Here is a 16,571-nt window from a genome sequence, read left to right on the forward strand (position 1 = left end):
TTAAGTGGTCTATGGAATGTTCAAATATTAGGTGTCAAAGAGATCAAGTGCCAGGTTTAGGGTCATCTCTAAGCACCTCTTTGATGCGTTCTGAGGTGCCTTTTTCAGGGTTAAGAACGAAAGAAATCGGAATTTAACAACTGAAACAATTTTTTCAAAGAAGTAAGTAATCTGAATTATATTTCATTATGGATATCATTATTCCTTAAGGGGTCTTTATTCCCCTCCATCTGATGGTTAACAGTTGCCATAGAATAGATGAAATTGACACAAGACCCTACGCTATTTCCTTCTTCACCTCAGTGACACTTCTCTTCTACAGTTTATTTCCCAAGCTGAACAATAACTTTTTAAATTATAACTAGTTCCATTGTCAGGCTATGCTAACAGTAACTTGGTTATGTAATAAGTAAACTCAGATTGTTTCTGTACATACAATCTGTCTTCAGGTTCCTGGTTTCGTAAGTGATTTGATTGTGTTAATCAAACGTCCTTAATTAGCTCAACACAAAGGTCAGCTGTAAATCAATGATGTTGGGCAAGAGACGACCGGATAGAACTCTCACTTTCTTTATTGAATTCAAAACAGGACCTAAATGCTTCTCACACCTATATAAACTTAAACAAAGGGGATATTGCTTCATTGAAAAAACAACCGAAAGAACTTCTCAAGTTACTGTTAATTGCCAGGCTTTGTATTTATTTAGTAAGATCTTACACAACATAAAACTGATGCTTTTCCTTTCACTACTGTATCGACAGGGCAATCAAAGAGGTGCCATTACAATTTAAACAGGCAATAAAATATGACGGATATGGGTTTCACTGCAAGACTGCTATCATTATGGACATTGAAAACATTTTGTTTTGAAAGGGACAATGTTTTGTCCAGCTTTTAACATGTCCCTTTAAGGGTGAATGAAAACCTGAAACAAAGGCTGTAAAAGGAGCTTAGAATATGTTCTTTTTATTATCCTGTCACTATTGAGTATTTGTCTATTAAAGTGTGATTATTGAATACAAAATCAAACCCTGAGTGCTGTTTTAAAGGAACATACATTATGACAGTCTTTAATGCTGTCAAAGTTGTGTAAGCCTCATGGTGTGATTACTTGCAGCTGAAATAAACCCCTGAATGCCACTTCAATTGGAAGCCCCTATTTCTTTATTTTTTTTGGACAACTGACTATTCTACTTTCAAATTGACTTGAATCCATGAACAAAGATATGTGACTCCAGTTTGGAATACATTTTACATACCATTTGCTTGAGCGCAATCACCACGGGAACGATATTCTCGATGACATTCTTCTTGACAACCTGAGAGATCAGTTTGTTCTTGGCCTGATTCATGACGGCCTGAGCCATTTCAATCTCCTCAACAATGTCATCATGGTTGGCATTCTTTGACTTCAGGGAGGTCAGCTTGATATCCTAGTGAAGGGAGAAGACAGAATGTAGAAGGGAGGTAAACTTTAGAAATACTGCAATTGATTTCAAAACATTTCATGATTTTTACTTATCTTATGACTCAACAGGTTCATAGATGCCCTTTATGAAACTAAACAAATTGTTGGAATAAATCAACAGGGCTTTTTAGCTATGAGTGCGGTGATCAAGTGGCCAAAGGCAATGAACTTCCCATGTAAGGATTGTAGCCCAGTCAAGGCCTAACCAGATCACAATGATGTTGCAATGTCCCTAATTCCTACACAGCATTTTGCTATGATTGTCAGATAAATTTATTAATCCCTGCGTAACAATAGTCTGGTGAAGTAATTGGAAAATTTCTTAGGTATCAAATAAGTCCTGGAAAACACCAATGATGCATTTTATCATGTGAAGAACATATTGAATTGTCACAGAGACCCATAATACTGAAGGTGAAAGAGTTAAAAGTTGTTTCATGTTACCTTACATCCCAAAATGGTAAAGAGTTTAAAGATATGTTCCATGTTACCTTACATCCCAAAATGGTAAAGAGTTTAAAGATATGTTCCACATTACCTTACATCCCAAAATGGTAAAGAGTTTAAAGATATGTTCCATGTTACCTTACATCCCAAAATGGTAAAGAGTTTAAAGATATGTTCCATGTTACCTTACATCCCAAAATGGTAAAGAGTTTAAAGATATGTTCCACATTACCTTACATCCCAAAATGGTAAAGAGTTTAAAGATATGTTCCATGTTACCTTACATCCCAAGATGGTAAAGAGTTTAAAGATATGTTGCATGTTACCTTACATCCCAAGATGGTAAAGAGTTTAAAGATATGTTGCATGTTACCTTACATCCCAAGATGGTAAAGAGTTTAAGGATATGTTCCACATTACCTTACAACCCAAAATGGTAAAGAGTTTAAAGATATGTTCCATGTTACCTTACATCCCAAGATGGTAACGAGTTTAAAGATATGTTCCATGTTACCTTACATCCCAAGATGGTAAAGAGTTTAAAGATAAATTCCATGTTACCTTACATCCCAAGATGGTAAAGAGTTTAAAGATATGTTCCATGTTACCTTACAACCTAAGATGGTAAAGAGTTTAAAGATATGTTGCATGTTACCTTACATCCCAAGATGGTAATGAGTTTAAAGATATGTTCCATGTTACCTTACATCCCAAGATGGTTAAGAGTTTAAAGATATGTTCCATGTTACCTTACATCCCAAGATGGTTAAGAGTTTAAAGATATGTTCCATGTTACCTTACATCCCAAGATGGTTAAGAGTTTAAAGATATGTTCCATGTTACCTTACATCCCAAGATGGTTAAGAGTTTAAAGGTATGTTCCATGTTACCTTATATCCCAAGATGGTGAAAGAGTTTAAAGATATGTTGCATGTTACCTTACAACCTAAGATGGTTAAGAGTTTCAAGATATGTTCCATGTTACCTTACATCCCAAGATGGTAAAGAGTTAAAAGATATGTTCCATGTTACCTTACATCCCAAGATGGTAAAGAGTTTAAAGATATGTTCCATGTTACCTTACATCCCAAGATGGTAACGAGTTTAAAGATATGTTCCATGTTACCTTACATCCCAAGATGGTAAAGAGTTTAAAGATAAATTCCATGTTACCTTACATCCCAAGATGGTAAAGAGTTTAAAGATATGTTCCATGTTACCTTACAACCTAAGATGGTAAAGAGTTTAAAGATATGTTGCATGTTACCTTACATCCCAAGATGGTAATGAGTTTAAAGATATGTTCCATGTTACCTTACATCCCAAGATGGTTAAGAGTTTAAAGATATGTTCCATGTTACCTTACATCCCAAGATGGTTAAGAGTTTAAAGATATGTTCCATGTTACCTTACATCCCAAGATGGTTAAGAGTTTAAAGATATGTTCCATGTTACCTTACATCCCAAGATGGTTAAGAGTTTAAAGGTATGTTCCATGTTACCTTATATCCCAAGATGGTGAAAGAGTTTAAAGATATGTTGCATGTTACCTTACAACCTAAGATGGTTAAGAGTTTCAAGATATGTTCCATGTTACCTTACATCCCAAGATGGTAAAGAGTTAAAAGATATGTTCCATGTTACCTTACATCCCAAGATGGTAAAGAGTTTAAAGATATGTTCCATGTTACCTTACATCCCAAGATGGTAAAGAGTTTAAAGATATGTTCCATGTTACCTTACAACCCAAGATGGTAAGCGTATCCTTTAAAATATCTTCTGTGTCCTCATTCAACGGTAGAACGTTGTCCACAAAATTTCCAAGGATCTAAACCATAAAGAAGGAAATATGAAAATTAAGCTCCAAATCAATTTAGTCTCAGTTTAAAATGCTTCAACTGCTCTTCATTTGTATGGCACAGGCCAGCAATCATCAAATTAAAATATAAGGGGATACTAAATGGTGTAAAGATGAGGTGTCGTTCTTAACGGACTCATAAATTTCCTGTATGACATCTCGCAAAGTTAAGCCACAATGTTTGAAATAATTCTTCAGGCCTTACTCAGATAAATCAGGGGTACCTATTGAAATGCTGCTTCTTTGAAATTTTGTATAAAGGAACATTCTCGGGGTTGGTTACTTCCAGTTAGTGAAGTAGGGAACTGGGCTTTGGTTCTGTTATTTCAATGGTTTCCAATCAAATTCATTCACCATGGCAGGGGGAGGGGAGTGGTAGGGTGAGGGGAGGTGGAGGGGGAGGGCAGATGGAGGTGGTGGAGCATAAGCATTTGAAAAAGTGGTGGCAAATGCTGAGGTACTTGGTGGTGGTCCCGTTACCAGAGATGGGTGCAACTTACACAACTGCCTCATAATTCACTCGAGAGGAGAAGAGGTGAGAAGTAAGCCTGGTCTTGAGGTACTTACATCTTGACATAGTTTCGCTGTTACATGGAAGCGATGTTCATCCTCCATGTGTTGAAGCATAAAGCTGTATAGCTTCATCCTTTTGGAAGCATTCTCTTCTCCCTTCAATGAGAAAAGGCCTTTCTCTCGGTCTGTCTGGGTAAACTTGTTGTAGGCTGTAGTGCAGATCGGAATAAATTAGCTTGTTAGTGTTGAAGTGCATTTCGATTCAAATTCAGGTTTGGAGTAACTCTTACACGTACGTACAACAGTCAATCAAGGTATCCATTATATACTAAATGAAAATAAGTACATGTGATGGACAACACTAATAAAAACAAAAAGTTGTTTATCAAGCCTACGACCAAGCCAACATCCTGTAGAAACGAAAATAAGTAATTATGATGAAAATCACCAAAAAAACGAAAAAGTTGTTTTATCAAACTTGTGATCACAAGAGTAAAACAAAATTAAACCTGTTGTAAATCGGAACTAACTTTCTGAGTATTAAATGCGAATCAATTCAGATAACAATCAAGTTTAATTAAAGACAAAATAACTCAAAATTTAAGGCTAAGAGTTTGTGTATGAATGGTTAAATTTTGGATATGTATGAGTGACCACTTTTGCATTTCTGTAATATGTCAATGGTGACTAAATTGTGGACCCTTAGTGAAATGCCAGTCCAGAAAAGTAACTGGACTCTGAAGCACATTTTATGCAGAATGAACATGGAAGGCTAAATAGTCAATGTGAGTCCATTCTCGTCCCAGAGCCCTTACTGTGGCCATGTCAGAGAATAATTCATCCTGCATCTCAGAATACTATGCAAAATGGGCAATTTGCAATACAAGTGTTGAGATGTATAGCAGGTTTTGTAAACAGGGAACATTGTATTTTATAAGAAAACAAGTTTGGAGCCTGCAAAATTACAACACTAACATATTCCCCTTCATGTGATCATGATAATGTTAAACCTGTTCTCATAAAGGTTGGTTTTCATCTACAATGCTTTCCCACAAGATGGTTAACTTTGAGAATGAAAGTTTTTTAATTCTTTCTTCACTTATACTTAAATCATAAAAATAATCACCATCTTTACTTCAAAACTTTAAAGGTAACTGACCTGCTTGGCCTTCATAGGCGTTGAAGTGGAATATGGCCTCCAGAAAATGTTGGAACAACATGGTAGGTTGCCTCTTCAGGAGAAGCTGTACCAAGCAGAATTCAGCTGATGAATAATGCATTAAAGTCATGAATATTAATAGATTTGACAAGTCATGAATATCCATAACGAAATTAAGTGTATTCAAAATGTGTTCATGTTAATACTGACAGTTTTGAAAAGTATGGATACATCACCTTTTCGGGTCAGGAACTGTTCATACTGTCAGTACGAGTGTTTTGAAGCATGACATTGGCAAACAGTATACAGTGATTATTAGCATTAGGAAATTTGTCCTACTCGGTTGTTTCATTGGAAGGGAAATACTGTAGACTTAAATTAAGTTAAGGCAACACAGTAACTGGTTTGGTAGGTAATTAAAAAAAGAGCATTGACTAAATTTTATGAGACAATAAATTTACCAGCCACCACATGGTACTAATTACTAAAACATGGACAAACGAACGTAACAATATTGGAATGGCACTGTAAATCGGGGGGAAAAAACAATAAGAAAATGGGGAGGGGGGGGGATATTTCTTTTTTTATAATCCCTAATGTTTTTCTTTATAGTTTTGCTGAAAATGTCAAAATTTAATGAAAGTGGAAGGGGATGACAATTCAAGTCTCATAATTCAAAAAGTGAGTCCTTTTCCAACACAAATTCCTTTCTCACATGAAGGTCATGTTTTGGTATCACACATGATGTTGATCGAATACAAATAAATAAATAAATAAATAAATAAATAAATAAATAAATAAATAAATAATTTATTCTTGTATAGCACTTTACATCAAAGAATGATCTCAAAGCACTTTCCACAAAATTGCGTAAAATGTTGCAACTTAAAATTATTACAGCCTTAAAATATTGCATCCTAAAAATTACAAAAGTAAATATTCTAACAAAAATTATTAAAGCAATAAATTCAGAAAATAAAGACGAATACATGTAAGACTTGATGAAACATGTACTTACAGAACTTCCAAATCACTTCCGAATCATCCACTAGGGTACTGAGAAAGCGGAAGAATAGAGGGCCGCGCCATTTCACGTAATCCTCCTATTTAATAAAATATATAAATGATTAATAAAATAATGACCAGTGTCTGTATTCCTGTTAATACAATCAAAGTACCAGGCAATTCACTAACTAGCAGATCTCATCCCCAGATTTGGTCACTATGATGTCATTATCACCCCTGGAAGCAAATCGATCATCGTACACCCAACAAGGTTGACTGCATGACCCTTGAACTTGCCGACCTCATGGCCCTTGACATTTTATGTTAATAAGTATAAACTCTAAACATTAATTCCAACAATATTCATCCAAATACTCATAACTCGCTATGGGTTTGACACTCTCAGCTATTTTGTCATTTTGGCAGTTAGCCAAAAGAAAATGTTTGTTCTCTTTTTTCCTTTTTTTTACTAATCTAACATTTCCAGCAATTTTGTTGAGCAATCAACTGCAGCCAAAGGAATATTACTTAAACATTGAAGATAAGTTTGGGACCTTTTTTAACCATTGCTGTAAGTGCACAAGTTTGACCCTTTGACCTCCACTGGTCAAGTGACCTTTGACATTTGACTTAATGCAACTTTCAGAGTATGGTATCCATATATGGGTTTGTAGTCTTCCTCCATGGTATCATTTTGGTATTCGTATCATGGTCAACATGCAAGCCTAACTATAAAGGTCAAAGATTAAAAATAATTTCAAGTGTCTGATTCTTGTTTTCAGCAAAAAAATGCTATTTCTTTCATGTTTTTCAAGATTTGTTTAAGAAATCTGAGCTATGCAAATCACTCATGAAATGTAATATATTAATAACTGACAAGGATAAACTTACAAGCAGCAGGTGAGTGAGGGAGTTCAGAGTCTGTTTCCGAACGATGAGACTTCTATCCTTCAGACATGAGGCCAAGTTTGGGATGTAGCGATCAACCAAGTTGGGATATCTGTAAGTTAAGTCATAGAAAACCCATCAATTGAAACCAAAATATGGGTTCAAATTAATACTCCAATTTCTCAAACTAAGACCTAAGGGTTTATCATCATTCAAACATCGCTTATTGTGAGAAATTAATGATTGGACAGGTTTGTCACTCATACACCTCTGGTTGCCATGTTAGCTCCAAGGATTACAGATTCAAGTGCAAAACAACAGGGCCTTTCATTAACAGAAGCATAGCAATAAGCTTTTGAGGCAATTCTTTGAAAAGTGAACCAGGGCCCCCAATGTCCAAGGCCACCAATATCCATGGCCCCCCAATGTCAGTTGTTCAGAGGCCTACTATGTTCAGGGGCCCAATGTCCAGGGCTTCCAAATCTCCAGGGCACCCAATGTCCAGAGGTCTACAATGTCCAGGGGCCCAGTGTCCATGGTTCCCCAGTCTCCAGGACCCAAATTTATGAGTTAACAGCTCACAACTGCCAGTCATTTCTTCGCTTCCAACTGCCTTTTTTCTTCTTCTAGCTGACATAATAACACCACAGATCAATTCTTAGATCTATCATGGTACCTCTGAGTGTAACATTTATGGTTTGTGATAAGTTCAGCAAAGGAATAGAGAATAGAGATAAAATATAAAACTGCTTATCTACTACAAGAATCCTGTGTAGGTAATTATAAAACAATTAGAGGACCTGATGTTTCCACCATAGCAGGTTCTTCTTAAGAGGCTAACTTCCCTTGTAACAACCCCCCACCCCCACTCTCAATTATCTGGGCATGGATTGTGAGGGGAGGGAGGGTGGTCTGGTTGGGGGGTCATGACTGAGTTCTCATTGAAGATCCTGTGTAGCAAACCTAAAGGTCTGTAGTCCACTGCATATGCAGTTTAAAAGTAGATCAAAGTTGGTTGGACTTTCAATTCAGATTTGAGACCCACAAAATGTCATGATTCACAAGATTTTGACAAATTTTGAAGTTTGTACCTGATGCAGAGGTCACACATGACTATCATGACGTTATTACGAACAGCTGCGTCAGAGGAGGTCTCCAGCTCACGAGCGAGGGCGGCGATGCACCGCTTGGCCAGCCCTCCGTGCTGCAGGCAGAGTTTACCCAGAGTGATGAAGGTGTGCGCACGTATGGTCATCGAGAGAGCATTGCCCCCAAACTGTGAGAGAGGAGGCTGCGAACACCCCTGGGAATTCTGGGTGCTGGGAAAATCAGCTGGAAAGCAACAAATACATAACCGATAAAACTGACAGACCCTGGGAATTCAGAGTACCGGAAAACTGGGCTATTAAGAGCACGGTAAAATAAATCTCAGAAAGGTTGGGCATTAATATCACAATTTCAAAGATTTCTGATGTTAATAGCAAATTTCTGGGTTCAAAGAAAAAGTCTTGGAGGAGAAAAATTGGATGATGGAATGTCATATTAAATCTAGCTTAACATTACATGTTGACAGATCCTGGAAGTGTTGGTAACATTGAATAAATTGCTGGCATTCTACAATGTTGTTCTAGCATTTGGTATGTTTGCAAAAATTAGCTGAGAATTTGACAGACTGGTTAAGGCAGGTTTCCGATACATTGCAAGGACACCTTCAGCAGCTGTTCAAGCTCAAGTTTCAGAGTCCTGTTACTTCAAAATTCATTTTGGTTGATAGATCAATTGTCTATAAAGAAAATGCATGCAATATTTCTATCCTGTAATAATATCTATTGCAAACTCTCAATTTAATCTTAACTCGAGAGAGAGAGTTCCATTTCGTGATGGCGAGATTTCTCAAAACTTATGAGTTTAAATGTTAAGGAATTTTCACTTTTGATTCTATGCCAATATTTATAATTTAAAAATTAATTGTCAACAAAGCAAAGGAGTTTCCCAGACAGGTAAAAAAGTCCAAGTAAACTCTCACTTGTAGGTTCATTCCAAAAAACAAAACTGTTTCAATCTTTAAGCTGGCAAATTACAACAACATAACTGACAAAACCAAATGATCTTCAACTCAATATTAAATAATACAAATATCTTTGACATACCCGAGGGAGTCACCCCAGGTCCAGCCAAAAGGGACTGCACCAACATAAAAATCTTTTCGGGGGTCTTCGTAGGACAGAGCTGGCTCACGTGACCGAGCGTAAAGAGATATCTAACGAGGACATCTTCATTCCATGTGACCTGGGTGGCATTCTCTGTCAGGACCAACTCCGAGAGGTATTCCTCACAGGAGCGGATTATGTTTTCACATATCGGCGCCATCGCCTTGTCCACCGTCAGCTTGCTTGAGCTACACCTCAGCTGTAAAGGAATTTTTTAAAAAAGAAGGAAATTAAATCCTGTGATTTAAGTTCTGCTTATTGTCTCTTGATGAATCGTTAAAAGAGCAAAATGTGACCATAATTTGATACATTTCCATTTTTTAAAAAGAAGAGTTGTTAAAGCAAACAACATAATAACATTGAAGAAATGTTTCTAATTTTTCTTGTTGTAAAAAGATGTAAGTAATATGTCAATAGTGCAATCTCATAAATACCTAGCAAAAATAGACCATATTTTAGATAATAAAAACTTTTCTTAATTAGTAAAAGTGGTACAAATCGCACCAGAAGCTTATTATTTATTATCAGGCCCATTACTGAGCAAAGAACACAGTTATTAACATTTCCCAATTTACCTTCCAGGGATGTAATCAAAATGTTTCAGGTTTTGTGTTGCACCTTTCAATTTCATCTCAAAATGTCAACTATTTCTGATTTTATATTTTTGGTTTCCTTCCTCGAAATGTACACCGCTTATTAAATCATCATTGTTATTTTTTTAGAAGTCTTCATATTTTGGTTTTTCAAAGTTTAATTTTGACTTCTTACAAGGATCCAGTCAAATGATAAAGCACTGCTATGGTGCATCCCCAAATTTCAGCTGCCCCTATACACCCCCCCCCCCACCTACCCGTTCCTATGGCTTATGTGTATATGTAAAGGACATTATCAACTTCAGGAAAGAAATAAACTTACGAGATAAAATATACTCGTGACCAGAAATTGCGGTATACACAGTCGTAATTTCTATTATATAGTGAAAATTTGAAATCTTATGGTTCTTGTGTTTTTTACTGCCGTAACGTTTTTTGATGAGGTACCGCAGATAAATTATTTACTAACCTTACAAAGAGCCTCGAGAACGGCTGCTATGAGGGGAAGATCGTCCTCAAAGGACATCAGTCTTTTCCCGAGGTCCTCCTGGAGATCATGACAGAGATCGGTCGGCAAACCGTCCGATAAGTGACCGATCACCGTCAGGATGTGTATCAAGATGGTGGACTGATTGGTTTTAGTCATCACTGATTTCTCTCTCCAGACTCTATCCAGGAAGGACAGATCCAGTGATTTGTAAAAGGGAGTGATAACAGACAGAAGCATCCAGACAGACTAATAAAGTAAGAAAAAAAGGAAGGAAAACTCTCAGGATATTTTCTCTAATCACATCTCAATCTCATATCAAGGATCTGCTTTCATTACGCATAAAGCAGGGATGAGACTGGGGTAAAAAAAAAAAATCACGGAACTTTGCAAAAAATTGCGGTATAGGCCCCTGTTTGCATATGCAACAGTGTGTTAGGATAATAGTTTTTGACCCCGAGGTAGAAAAGAAATCACGGATATTCCGCGAATTCGCGGAAAAAGCTCATGCCTGATAAAGGTCTTCGATACTTTTGACCAATCGTAATCAAATCGCTGTCCGATCCAATAAAAACTGATCAATACTTTGGCTTCTTGGGTGATTCCTGTTTTGAATTTCTTTGCCATTTGATCCTGACTTGGCCAGCTACAAGACATCAAAATTACCTCACCGAGATGAGACTGACACCACAACAAGTTACTTTATTTTTTAATGTCATTTGATAAGAGATGCTCAATTTTTGGACAAACCAAATCAGAAAAGTGTAATTGGTTCCGAGATGGACCTACCTCCTCGTGTTCGGACTCCAGGTGAGAAATCAGAGATTTCATCAATGATGCCTTGAAGAATTTCTGTCTTGCCCAGAGGCTGCAGGCTTTACGAAGGTAAATCCTACGAAAGATAAGAACGTCATACAATACTGTATAGATATCAAATTTTCATGGTGGAGGTGGTGGGTGGCGGTGGGTGGTGTGGGGGTGGTGGCTTTTTTGTTCCAGTTTTCCTTTAAGTACTTATTTGTGCATGAATGGCTTGTTTGTTCATATTAAACCCACTTTCCATACAAAAGGTCCTGTCCTTGACATGCTATAGAACACATTGTGGACAAACTCAGTCTGAATTTGTACAAAAAATTTCACAAACCCGAAAAATGCTGCACAAGACCTGAACACTGACATTTCTTGCTGGCCATCATTTTCAAACGGGCAGTGACTCACCTTGCTTCATGTAACTCGGGCTCTGTCAATTTCTTGAGCAGGCTCCAGGTCAGTTTGTGGTTGTCCCCGTTTGACTTGTTAAGAGGAACGATGCCATCTATGAGGGCCTCCTGGACCAGTTGGAGGCATTTCTCTTGTGCAGAGGGCTCACGGTCCACTACCAGTGGCAGGACCTCTAGAAGCCACGACCTGTGTGAAGAAAGACGAAAAATAGAAAAGGTTGATTTAACAGCACTTTTGCTGGATTTTTCTATCATGTCAAGTTTGATGCTCCCTTCAGAGCTATATGTAATGTAGGTACCACACCAAAATAAGAGTATTTTATCTATGGCAGAAAGGTTAACCATTGAAAAAAGGCCCTACGTGGATATGCTGAGATTACTTCTTTTGGCATGTTTTCAGTGCTTATCATTATTTATCATGATCGGAGTTTGGAGAAGATGAAATGGAAGTACCAATGATCTAGAAATGTTGTAGAAATTCGTGTATGGCTTGATTAATTAAATTTGCACTCATTGGTATGACCACTCTACTACCCACCCAGCCTACCCTGCACAACACTATACTACTAACACTATACTGTCAAACCCCTTGAGAGAACCCCTGTCAAACCCCTCGAGAGAACCCCTGTCAAACCCCTTGAAAGACCCCCTGTCAAACCCCTCGAGAGAACTTCTGTCAAACCCCTTGAGAGAACCCCTATCAAACCCCTTGAGAGACCCCCTGTCAAACCCCTTGAGAGAACCCCTGTCAAACCCCTCGAGAGAACCCCTGCCAAACCCTGTTGAGAGACATGTTGGCTGAGTGGATACTGTACCTCTGTAGGGATTCATTGGTGGCGTGCTTCATGAGCAGGTTGGTACAGGATACCATGGCTTGCTTCCTGACAGAGAGGGCAGGATCTCGGCATCTCTCTTGTATCACCTGCAACGATCCCTCGTCCAACTTAGATTTATCTATCTGACTCACATTCTCCAAGACCTGGAAACGAAGAAAACAGAAGAGAGATGTTTAATAACAATGTTATAAATTAACACAATGCAGGGGAGATAGAGGGCAAGGTGGGAAAAACAATGTCACCAAGAAGACAGAACATTCAAATTTTTACAAATATATATAAAATTGAAATCGCAGTGAGGTGGAAAATCCAGAAAAGTGAATAAGCTTCCAGCCTCCACTATGGACTCTGATTGTATGTCCAGAGGTTCGAAAATGGTAAGGAAGGTCGTAATTCCACTGTAGGCATTTGACACCTGTATTGAACAATACTTGTTCTGTTTTGGTGACATATTTGCCTTACTCTAGAGATCAAACTTGACGTATATGCATAGAAGATCAGAGATAGAGAGGTGGGAAGATAAGTGGGAGAAGGGTGGGTAAAAGTAGAGCCAGGAGGAGAATTCAAGGACACTAGATGTAAGATAAGTTGAGAAAAGCAGGAGAAGGAGAAAGCAAGGGGAGCAAAAATTTTATCTGACAAAATTGGGTGCTAAAACAGAATGGGGAGATGGAGGGTTGGTCGTGACACGTTTGCACGAAATTTCTAGCGGTGTCCACCGCAGATATGGGTAGAGAGTTGTACCAGGGTATTTCCCCAAATTGGAAGTACAAAAATAAAAATAAACTAAAGACCATCCATATCAAAGTTTTGATTATTTCTTACTGCCAGAGTTTGTTATGTCCATGACTGAGCTATATTTCATTAAAAAGGTTGTCATTGTTTTTAAAATAGTAGATTCTTGTTAGTTTTATAGATATTAATCCTGACAATGCACGATATTTGAATGATTTCTGTATGAAGGTTCCTAGAGTCTGACAACTGTCACAGACTTTCAAATTCCTCTTTTGCAAAAGAGATTACCTGTTAGAAATGATCTAAATATCAAAATGTATAAACTTCACCTGTAGGGCTGCTTTCCGCACTCCAACCTTCTCATCGCCTGCTCGCTGTTTTACCATGGCCAGGAACCCCTGAAGGTCATATCCTGAAAAGAAGGCAATAAAAAATAAATATACTGGTATAAAGAAAAGTTGGATTGATTATTCATTTTATGGTAGGATAAATCATTTTATCCTGGGATGACTCTTCAACCTGTCCTGGACACTCTTTTGAAGAAGTATGGGAAATTTAGGTATGAAGGAAGGGAAGAAAAAAAGGTGAAAAAATAGATGGAACAAAATACGAGAATAGTAAGACAATATCCTAACTGTCTAGTTCTATTTGGATTTATAAATGTGCCAAGTCCAAAACTTGAATATTATTGATACCATAATTTTCATCTGGGCGCTTAGGTTGTTATTTTCAGATGTCACAAATATCACAATTTGTCATGAATTGCTGTTTTACATCATTACAGAAGTGATTTTGAACTTACACAACAATTTTGTGTATTTTGAAGTTATATAATATGAAGGCGAAACCAAAAGGCAGAAAATTATGTACGATGAAAAAGTGGTGAAAAGTAGGGTCGCTGGACAGGCTGTAATATTGAAATTACCGCCAGTAAAAATTGTAGACTTCCCGAGATAAGTCAATTTATACTGACCCTGTCCACCGTTGCTCATATTTAAAAGAAGCAGCGGGGATCCTCCTGCTAAGTTTCCAGGTGTAGCACCATCTTTGTTCGTTCCCCCTTCACCAGTGTCCATGGCGATCTCTGATGAAGATCCCTCTGTTTCTTGTCTCTGCATGTAAGAAAGATAATAAACACAAGCCTTGAAAGATGGTTTGAAAATGTTTATGTAAACAGACAAAGCATATCTCATAGAGGAGGTGAATAATATTAAAAATTAAACAGCGAAATATAATATGAAAGTAATCGTAGACAACAATATTACAGAGACTATCGTAAGCAACATCATATCCCTAAACTTGGATCTCCACAGAGGGAAATAATGATACCCAATGGGAACCATATTTTTGAACATTTTCATTTTCATAATTGTGCTTCTAGCGGGCTTTGAAATGCATGGAAACACAACTGCTCCTCTAGGAGACGTTTGCCTACACCCTGGTCTAGAAGCGACATCGATGTGGTACTCTTTATGTGTCCAACCTGCACACAACTCCCCACCCGTTCCTGCCCCACCCCCACCCCTCCTCTTTACTATAAAATCACACCTCACACCGATAGCAAAGTATCAAGGTTCTTTATCGATGATCACACAACCATTTCACGAAATGATTGAATCTAAAAAACAAACATAAAAAACATCAGAACCACTTTAAATTCTTAAACCATCAAGTAACAACATTTCAGCTTTTCCCAACCCAGAAAAGGAATTTAAAATAAAAAAATAAATCAAATTTTTCTTGAACTATTCTGTGTCAAAATATTAGCCAAAGTTGAGGTCAATCTCTTATTTACCTGTCCATTTCCAGCACTGCCAGGTGATGTGGGATTCAAGAACAGTTCTTGGAGGGCCAGGGCTATGTGTGGGCTGTCGTTTGAGGTAAACTGACCGAGGCAGGTGAGGGCCTTGGCTCTTACAGTCGGTGCTCTGTCTGAGCATCGACCAATCAGCATTGCCAGCAGAGACTTCTGGGATAGGAACTGATTGGAACTGCCTGCAGGAATCGGAGTAACTGTTGATCAAATGTGAGTTCAATTAGTTGCGGTGTCATGTCCATCCCGAGTTTAAGTCTTAAAGTTTAATTCCAATAAAATTTCTGGAGCAGAAAACGAGACTATTAAAGCGGGTAGTTCAGAGGTACATTTAAATTTGGTATATTAAGAGGAATATTGTCCTGGCAACCTGGAGAAAGATTTCATGAAATTAGTAAATGCCATGCTTTAGATATGTATTCATTTGAACACATCAAGCTGATGATGCTTTCAATGTTTTGTACCAAATAGTGAACTTGAAGCAAACGAGAGGAGAATCTGACATGCACTACTTCAAAATTAATTTCCCTTTTCTTCAAAATTTTAATTTTAACTTTTCTACTTGAAAATACGATGGAATCGCATCAATAAATTTATGATACACTCATGTTCACAGACATGTGTTTGATAAGCTTTACAACCATTGTAAAAGAAAATTGGAACAACACCCAGCAATCCAGGGTCAAAACAATACAGGGAACAAAATAAAGGACACAATTTTGTTTTTGTTATACATTACCTGCTTGGTTCAAGTTCACATTTTGGTACAAAACTTATCAACTTCATTTAGATCACATAGCTTAGGCCTTAGGGATCGACAGAATTTCACCAGGGTGCTTTCATTAATGTTTCCATTTTACCAGCTACAATATAAATTTACATCTGAGCTATTCTTTTCACGCATGAATCAACAAACAAGTGGTATAGGCACACTGACATACAACTGTTTCTTTCAGCTTCTAGTAACATTTCTTTATAAACAAACTTGATATCTTTCCCGAAGTGGTTAACCGATCACTGTCTTCCAACCTACCCCACAGGTGCCATGTAGGCTAGACCTAACACTAAATGGTGTAATTCTCTAAAGCAACCTGCTACCTTTTTGGTCTACATTTTGTTTCCAAACCAACCAAACATTACTCAAGCCAAGACAGCAATTGAACACACTAGGACATCTGCCTATATTATTTCACCAAAGTACGGTTTATGAGCTAGAAATTGAAATCCTCTATTACATCATAAAAGGACAGTTTATGAGCCGGGAATTAATGCATTTAATTTGAGTCTCAGTATTTCATTGCCTCAGCTCTTTGTCATATTGTTGTATTAACCTCATTT

At 37.4% G+C, this 16,571-nt stretch overlaps 1 protein-coding gene across 2 annotated transcripts in view; it reads right to left on the minus strand.

The window, feature by feature from the left end:
- LOC139981979 (condensin-2 complex subunit D3-L-like) overlaps nucleotides 1-16,571 on the minus strand; it is a 40,004-nt gene that overhangs the window by 11,291 nt on the left and 12,142 nt on the right. For both annotated transcript variants that reach the window (XM_071994437.1, XM_071994438.1), the window contains exons 11-25: nucleotides 15,216-15,433; nucleotides 14,394-14,532; nucleotides 13,750-13,832; nucleotides 12,665-12,828; nucleotides 11,848-12,036; nucleotides 11,419-11,521; nucleotides 10,612-10,878; nucleotides 9,490-9,748; nucleotides 8,431-8,671; nucleotides 7,343-7,451; nucleotides 6,465-6,549; nucleotides 5,447-5,551; nucleotides 4,342-4,496; nucleotides 3,655-3,744; nucleotides 1,261-1,434 (exon numbers count right to left, since the gene is read on the minus strand). In XM_071994437.1, coding sequence (XP_071850538.1) covers nucleotides 1,261-1,434; nucleotides 3,655-3,744; nucleotides 4,342-4,496; nucleotides 5,447-5,551; nucleotides 6,465-6,549; nucleotides 7,343-7,451; nucleotides 8,431-8,671; nucleotides 9,490-9,748; nucleotides 10,612-10,878; nucleotides 11,419-11,521; nucleotides 11,848-12,036; nucleotides 12,665-12,828; nucleotides 13,750-13,832; nucleotides 14,394-14,532; nucleotides 15,216-15,433 — 2,381 coding nt within the window. The remainder of the gene's footprint in view (nucleotides 1-1,260; nucleotides 1,435-3,654; nucleotides 3,745-4,341; nucleotides 4,497-5,446; nucleotides 5,552-6,464; nucleotides 6,550-7,342; nucleotides 7,452-8,430; nucleotides 8,672-9,489; nucleotides 9,749-10,611; nucleotides 10,879-11,418; nucleotides 11,522-11,847; nucleotides 12,037-12,664; nucleotides 12,829-13,749; nucleotides 13,833-14,393; nucleotides 14,533-15,215; nucleotides 15,434-16,571) is intronic.

This window comes from Apostichopus japonicus, chromosome 16 (assembly GCF_037975245.1).
Source record: "Apostichopus japonicus isolate 1M-3 chromosome 16, ASM3797524v1, whole genome shotgun sequence".
Taxonomy (NCBI): domain Eukaryota; kingdom Metazoa; phylum Echinodermata; class Holothuroidea; order Aspidochirotida; family Stichopodidae; genus Apostichopus; species Apostichopus japonicus.